Source organism: Cucurbita moschata, unplaced genomic scaffold (genome assembly GCF_002738365.1).
Source record: "Cucurbita moschata cultivar Rifu unplaced genomic scaffold, Cmos_1.0 Cmo_Scf00009, whole genome shotgun sequence".
Taxonomy (NCBI): domain Eukaryota; kingdom Viridiplantae; phylum Streptophyta; class Magnoliopsida; order Cucurbitales; family Cucurbitaceae; genus Cucurbita; species Cucurbita moschata.
In genome coordinates, this window is record NW_019268525.1 from 3,547,018 (window position 1) to 3,555,100 (window position 8,083).

The 8,083-nt window shown below is 31.6% G+C and overlaps 2 protein-coding genes across 3 annotated transcripts in view; both read left to right on the forward strand.

The window, feature by feature from the left end:
• The first annotated feature begins 518 nt into the window (after positions 1-518).
• Positions 519-4,082, forward strand: LOC111447549 (protein transport protein Sec61 subunit alpha-like). Its single transcript, XM_023086780.1, has 7 exons — positions 519-652; positions 979-1,349; positions 2,067-2,294; positions 2,409-2,763; positions 2,851-2,978; positions 3,139-3,274; positions 3,450-4,082. Exons 2-7 carry the CDS (start codon positions 1,006-1,008, stop codon positions 3,687-3,689), a joined length of 1,431 nt encoding a protein of 476 aa, XP_022942548.1. The 5' UTR covers positions 519-652; positions 979-1,005; the 3' UTR covers positions 3,690-4,082.
• A 2,862-nt stretch (positions 4,083-6,944) lies between these two features.
• Positions 6,945-8,083, forward strand: part of LOC111446904 (protein GRAVITROPIC IN THE LIGHT 1-like) — a 3,242-nt gene continuing 2,103 nt past the window's right edge. The window contains exon 1 of one of the 2 annotated variants that reach the window (XM_023085827.1): positions 6,945-7,103. The gene's annotated coding sequence lies outside the window, so the exon portion shown is untranslated. The remainder of the gene's footprint in view (positions 7,104-8,083) is intronic. The other variant, XM_023085828.1, reaches the window with a different exon arrangement.

An 8,083-nucleotide genomic window follows, 5' to 3' on the forward strand; every position in this document is an offset into this window, starting at 1 on the left:
TTTGATATTATCCCCTTAACTTTTTTACATAATTATTTAATAATTATAATTTTTTTTTAATTTACATACAATTGGAAGTTTAAAAATTTATGGTATCTTTCTTTATATAAAATTAATTACATATCTAAATAAATACATACTTTGTCTCTAAACTCGTCATTAAAAACAATATTCCAACTGTTTTAATTTTAGTTTATTGATTTTAAAAAATAATTAGTATTTAAAAAATACGATTCATTAGAAATTATATATTTATTTTTTATATTAAAGTTAAATTACAATAATTTTAAATGGATAGGTCTAATGGTTATTTTCTTATTAAGAGATTATTGGTCAATTACTTAGCAAAAACGACATCCCAAGTGTTTGACCTCAAAATCAAGTAATTTTAAAATTTCCAAAAAAAATAAATAGTTTCCACGTCACTATTAAAATCCGCCATTTATACCGTGGGCTTATCCGGTCCAGAAAGAGTTGAACAATGGGCCGAAGTGGGCTTTTAAAGGGCCCTTCATCTCTGAAATTTTCTATTTTCTCTCAGAGAAGGCGGCTGCGTCTTATAAACCTTAATTTTCAGATCTCCATCTCTTCACAATTCAATCGATCCGCGCGATTTTCCGTCGCGTTTGACTCTTCTTCGCGCAGCGGCAGGGTGTGTTTCTATATCTCCGCTTTCCTTTGATCTCCTTGAGCTTCATTTCGCTTGCAATTTCTAGATCTCTATCGTTTTTTTTTTTTTTTTTTTTTTTTTTTTTTTTTTTTTTTTTTTTTTTTTTTTTTTTNTTTTTTTTTTTTTGCATGTTTCATGATTTGATTGATAGGTGGGGTTAGGGTTTTCTTTATACTCTGATTGTCGATCTGTAACTGTTTTCGTTTGACGAATCGATAGAGATCTGGAGTTATATCTATCTATGGCATGTAGATCTGTTGGATTGGGTTCTGTACGTAGAATTATTGACTTTTTTTCTTGTGATGCAGCGTTGACAATCGGTGAGTTGAAGGAAGATGGGTGGTGGATTTAGAGTCCTTCATCTGGTTCGGCCGTTCCTTTCGTTTCTCCCTGAGGTGCAGAGTGCCGATCGGAAAATTCCATTCAGAGAAAAGGTTATTTATACTGTCATCGCTCTCTTCATTTTCCTGGTATGCAGCCAGCTTCCTCTGTATGGGATCCACTCAACGACCGGCGCAGATCCATTTTACTGGATGCGTGTGATTCTCGCTTCTAATCGTGGTACTGTCATGGAGCTTGGGATTACCCCTATCGTCACATCTGGGATGGTGATGCAACTCCTGGTCGGGTCCAAGATTATTGAAGTCGACAACAATGTGCGGGAGGATCGTGCTCTCTTGTAAGTGCTTATAGATATAAATATATAAATTTCCGATTTATTTGCGATATTTAATTTGGCGTGCTTTCTGCTTATTGGGTTTGTAGATGGTGATAATATGATCGATTATTTTGTCCCGATGTGTTTTAACGATTCATCCTTGCTGTTGCAGTCATTGAATATTTTCCCGTAGATTTTCCTTTTTCAATTGTTCCTGGTTGACGATGATTCGTGTTAGTTGTCCGTTATTGTAAAAGAATTTTTATTTTTATTATTATTATTATTTTTTAATTTGCTTCTTAAAAATGTTTTAAAAATTATATCCAGAATTAAAGATTTGATTTTAAGACTAAATTATTTACAAATCCTTAGCTTGCAGTCGAGTTTGGATGCATGCTATATTTTATTCTCTGTAAATTATACATGTATTGGTGAACAATGGCTACATGTAAGCATTGTGGGTTCCTTTTTATTTGTTGGTTTAGTACGATGATATTTATTAAGTTTATGAAGCATGGTTAATTTCTTTGGTTTCTATTGTTTTCCTAATCTTAGTATCATTTCATTTATCCTATTGTTATGATTGTATCTGATTGTGAGTGCAATGATCTTTTACTTAAAGCTATCATAGTTGAGGTTTGAGGAACTTGACTTCTTATATGGTTAATTTTCTGAACGAACATTCACCTTTGCATTCTATTTTAACAGTCTACATTTTTAAAATAATTTTCCTTTCAGAAATGGCGCACAGAAGTTGTTGGGCATCCTGATAGCCGTTGGTGAGGCAGTTGCTTATGTTCTCTCAGGAATGTACGGTAGCGTTAGCCAACTTGGCGTTGGAAATGCTATTCTTATCATAGTTCAGCTCTGCTTTGCTGGTATCGTTGTCATATGCTTGGATGAGCTTCTCCAGAAGGGATATGGTTTAGGATCTGGAATTTCCCTCTTCATAGCAACTAACATGTGGTAAGTTCTCTTGCCTTTCTGTCATTCTTTCTCATTGAATTAATATTTTGACATACATTGTTTCCTGTTCACCCTGTCGATAGTGTGTTTTTTATAATCGTCTGGATTTTGCAGTGAGAACATTATCTGGAAGGCATTTAGTCCAACCACCATTAACAGTGGAAGAGGAGCTGAATTTGAAGGAGCCGTCATTGCACTGTTCCATCTGCTGATTACTCGAACAGACAAGGTTCGTGCATTGCGCGAAGCATTCTATCGGCAGAATCTTCCAAATGTGACAAATTTGCTTGCTACAGTTTTGATCTTCTTGATTGTCGTCTATTTCCAAGGGTTCCGTGTGGTTTTGCCTGTGAGGTCAAAGAATTCCCGTGGACAACAGGGTTCTTATCCAATTAAGCTTTTCTACACCTCCAACATGCCAATCATTCTTCACTCTGCTCTCGTTTCCAACCTTTACTTCATCTCTCAGGTAAGTTGATTTTTCTGCTTCATGGCACAACTGAGGTATGCTTAGCACCAATCCCTCCTAATTTGTTGCTTGGAATTGTGTTCACAGTTGCTGTACAGGAAGTACAGTGGGAACTTTTTGGTGAATCTTTTGGGTATATGGAAGGAATCTGAGTATTCAAATGGTCAATCCGTCCCTGTTGGTGGCCTAGCTTATTATATCACCCCACCATCAAGGTGATATTCTTTGTTCCTCTGCTGGTCACACACCCCTCTTATCCCATAGGAAAAAAAATGATAAATGTTATACTCTACAGTGGCCATGTGTTTTTTTTTTTTTTTTTTTTTTTTNTTTTTTTTTTTTTTTTTTTGTAATATGTGCTGTTTCTTCTTGCAGCCTGGCTGATATGGCAGCCAATCCTTTCCATGCTTTGTTCTATCTTGTCTTCATGTTATCCGCATGTGCACTCTTCTCAAAAACTTGGATTGAAGTTTCTGGATCATCTGCCAAAGATGTGGCTAAGCAGTTGAAGGTATGGTTTACCTGAATCCTGCGTGCATTCTTTCAGTGAAAATAAAACTTTAGACCCTTATCGCTACTCAAATTTATTCTACAAAATTAACTGTTGAAGGGAAAAGTCCGCCCATTGTAGTTAAAGAATTGAAGTAGATTTTTGGTTTACTAATTAGCATTGTTTTTATTTGCAGGAACAACAAATGGTTATGCCTGGACACCGTGAATCTAATTTACAGAAGGAGTTGAACCGTTACATACCCACAGCTGCAGCATTTGGAGGAATGTGCATTGGCGCACTGACTGTGTTGGCTGATTTCATGGGAGCAATCGGTTCAGGGACTGGAATTCTACTTGCTGTGACAATTATTTATCAGTACTTCGAGACCTTTGAGAAGGAGAAAGTCAGTGAACTGGGTCTGTTTGGTTTCTAAAACCTTTTCTTTGAATTTAATTTTTAATACTTTTGTGGTGCCAAAGAGGTCCCCTGTCAATTTTGGTGCCTTGGGATTTTCGTAAGAGTCTTATGTTAACAACACATCTCAAGATCTAAGGTCCAAGAACCAGGTATAACTCTATAGCTTTCTCTCTCACCGTAACAGCAGATAATATCATCTTGAGACCCTGAATCTCCACGCCGTTTTTCTTTTGTGCTTCTACTGACATGTTCATTTTTTCATAACAACAAGATTTTAAAGATAAAAGAACGAGTGAAACATTGTGTTGGTAGGTCGGATTAGGAGAGGAGGCTTTCTATGTTTATAGCCTGATGTTCTGTCTTAAAACTTTGTAACCGTGGATTAATTCACATTTTCTTGCTTCTTTGATACGACGTTTGATTCTTAGATCCATTTCAATTATAATCATCTTATTCTCAATCCATTTCTCCCTACTTTCTGGTTTTTTGGGAACATTTTCCTTTCGGCTATCAAAATCTGAAGGGCTTTGTGAACTATGATTTTGATTATGCATCACAACTGTTGATTGCTGTATTTCCTGATTTGCTCTATAATGTGATGGGGAATATAGTGGAATTTGTTAGTCTCTCCTCTGTTGCCATGGTCTGAAATAATAATTCTATGTTCTAATAATTCTATGTTCAAGATGCGCTCAAATGAGCTAACCGAGTCTTTACCACGATGATGGTGATGGTGTATGACCTACAAGCGTGAATCTAAAACCTACACAAAGAACATATAAGCTAGGACAAATAGTAAGCCATTTATCATTCGTTCATGCTATTCTCTTACTCTTTTTTGGGCGTCGAATCTATATATTAGACTCAGTTTAGAATCTTTTTTGGGCATCGAATCTATATATCAGACTCAGTTTAGAATCTTTGTACAGTTCTGTGTAGATTGTATTGACTTTTAATGTTTTTTTAAGATCCCTTTCACTGTTTTTGGTTGCAATAGTTGACTTCTAAAAGAATTAAAACTTTCTCCTACAAATCAAATAAGAATTTATTCCTTTTCGTGTAATAGTTGTCCATTAACTATGTATGGAAAGACATGTCCTTACAAAATGAAATGGAAAAACATTTTTGGTTGTATTATCAAATAAGAAAAAGAAAGTTTGAAAAGCTATTGCAATATTTTTTTTTTTAAAAAAATGTTTCTTATCAAGTTATTCAAGTCTATACGATTGATCAAATTTGAAATTATTTACATATTTTTTTTAGAACTTATTTGATTGATTGGGATATTTGTATAATAAATTATTCAAGTGTATAGGATTTTGCAACCAAACAATAAATATTTGTATAATATTGTTTGAAATTATCAGATTTTTTAATAATTGTGTTTCAATCAAAGCATGCATGCTCAATCACCCTTCCCACCCCGTGATTATGACTTCCCTCCTAAACCTTAAATTCCTATATATATTATAATTCAAAAAAAAAATCTTATATTTATATTTTGCAAGAAAAAAAATAATAATCTTATATTCAACTTTTCTCACTTGTGAACTTTTAATACCTATTTAAATTATTTTCAATTTTTTCTCTTATTGATTATATAAATACATATATTAATTATTTCTTATATTACTTTAGGAATCGAATTTCTAATCTAATTGTTCAAAATATCATACTAGAGTTTTATTCACTAAAATTTTTCTCTTATTTTTTAATTATATTTATAAAAAAATGGTGGTTTTGAAAACGTGGTTTCATTCATAAATTGATCAATGTTTTAAATTATTTGAAAAAGTGAAAACAATAACAAATTCTTATAAATTTAAAAATAGAAAAAAAAAAGTTCATAAACAAAATGCTTACCACTAGTGGCTTAATAATGAAGGCTTACAAATCAAAAGGATATTTAAAAAAGGCTAAAATTATATTATTAATTTAGTTATAAAATAAAAAAGATTTGTAATTTGTTCATTATATAATATTTTTATAAAGTCTAGCAACATGTTTTTAATGTCACGTTATTAATATTCCACTATATTAATTAGCGATCATACAAAAATATGACGTGGTATATTCTATTTATGAGATTTAGACACGTGGCAAACAAGTCAGTCCCTCATACAAAATACTCACGTCCGAACGCTCACATGTAAACAATTTCTCCCAAGCGCATGTGGGCCACACTTCCAAATAAGATCCAACCCTTTTCAAATTACCAAAATACCCATTCTGACACCCAGCTGTAACGCCGTCCTCCACTCTAAACGGCTACGTAATTTCAACAAAAGTTTAGGGTTAAAACCGTCCATAAGTTTTTAGTTACCCTTGCGTTCATTTTGGAGTTCCCCGCCCACGACTTTCATGGAAGACACGTCCTAAATCTGTCTTTTTCTGTCTCCCCCCACTTTTAATTTCAAATTAAAATTATTATTATTATTATTATTATTATATTCTCAATATCTACGTGTTTTTTTTTTTTTTAAATGAATTTCATGCCATCGTTTTCCTTCATGTTTATGTCACATAATTTTTATAATTTTTAAAAATGTAAATAATTGAATTATTTAAATAAATAAGATTTTTTAATGCTTGTCCAACATTTGCAAAAAGGTTCCTGATAAGATTTATTACTTTTTTGTTAATCAATTTACGATAAAATTAGCTAAGAAATTGTTTATAATTATTTTCAAATTTCAGAGATTAAAATATCACTTTTGAAACGTAATAAATCAAATAAGCATCAAGCTCGAATTTCAACTACTTTCTTAGAATCACTCTAAAGTTATTCCCGGGTTTATTCTCTAATATTTGAGTATTTTATTTTTTATTTTTTAAATCTGACATTTTTCAATTTAATTGGCCAAAGGTTAATGCTATGGTAAAAAAAAAAAACATTTAAAACAAGCTGAGAAAACATTCCAATATCATTTATTCTCCAATTATATTTTTTTTCTCTAAAAGAATTAAAATAAAAAATTTATAACCAAATAAAAAAAAATACCTAATTTGTTGGTTACAACTATATTTTATAACCATATTTAGTCTTGAATTAATTTATGAATATAAGTATATAAAAAAACAAAATAAATGTTAATCAATAATTTCCACAATAAACTAAATTATTACCGATTTCAGGTTTAATTAAATTCTAGAATAAAAACTAATTTTCTATATTAAAAAATGAAAAACGAAAAAGGAAATTACAAATTAAATATATATATATATATATATATATATATAAACGGAACATTCCACTGAACCTTTGTCCTTCTTGGACTTTTCACCTCCTCCCTCCTCTTCTTCTCCTCCCGTTTCTAAAATCTGTGTATTGTGGGTTTTCTTTCCGCGAGACGACTTGTCGGATTCATTCCCCAGTTCCAGAAGCCCAACTTCCGACAACGATACATCGACAAGACAAGGTCTCTCTCAGGTTTGCCTCTTTCGGAAACCCCCCCCTCCATGTTTCCCTTATTTCCCAAACCCCCCCTGTATTTTCATGTATTTTCGTCTTCTTCCCCTTTTCGATTTTTTTTTTTTTTTTTTTTGATCGGTTCGTAGTTTCCGATCCTAAAGAAGAGGGCCTTTTTTATTTATTAGAAATTAAAAATAAATAAAAAAAGAGTTCTCATCGTTGTATTTGTTTTTTCTTTTACAGAGTATTGAAGGAGTTTTCTTTTTAATTTTTTCATTTTTTGGTGTTATGGAACGGTGTCGTTTTTTCGTGAGGAGAAATTGAGCGATTTCTCGTGAGATTTTACTGATAGCTACGTTTAAATACTTCCTTTTTATTCTTGCTTTATAAAAAGATCCACACGGTTTTGGAATTGGAACCGACTTGGGAGGGTTATGTTCAAGTGTGGCCTGGACCATGCTGTTTCGTGGTCCCGCTTTCTCTTTCGTTGACTTTTCTCGTTTGACTTTTGATTATTGCATTTTTATCAAATTTATGGTTCATGTTTTTTTTTTTCCTCTCTGGAAAGTTGTTTTTAGTTTGAACTTTCCAAATGCACAATTTTGTCTTCAAAGAACCAAACTTCCTTTTTTTTTTTTTAATTATTAATTTATTTGAAATTTTTATGAAGGAGTTGATTTATTTTTTAAAAAATTTTATTTATTTATTTTTTTGTTAATTATTGGCATATGCCTATTTGTATTTTATTTTGTTATTTTTTGCAATCTTATGTTTTTTTTTTTCCAAAGTATTTTTGGTTGAATAGATATTTTCAATCTATTTATTATTGTTTGAAAAATGTCTAATTTTGTTCTTTATTAGTCACATAAGAGGGAAGAAATTGAAATTTCTATTAATTTTTTTAAATATGTAATGATGAAAATTAAAAAATAAATAAATAACCCTTAAAAAAAAAAAAAAAAAAAAAAAATTATTTGTTCCCTTGTCTCTCTAATATC

Coding starts and splice junctions, on each gene's coding strand:
- LOC111447549 (XM_023086780.1), top strand. CDS start 1,006: ATGGGTGGTGGATTTAGAGTCCTTCATCTGGTTCGGCCGTTCCTTTCG. Junction 2,295..2,408: donor TTCATAGCAACTAACATGTG/GTAAGTTCTCTT, acceptor TGGATTTTGCAG/TGAGAACATTATCTGGAAGG. Junction 3,275..3,449: donor ATGTGGCTAAGCAGTTGAAG/GTATGGTTTACC, acceptor TTTTATTTGCAG/GAACAACAAATGGTTATGCC.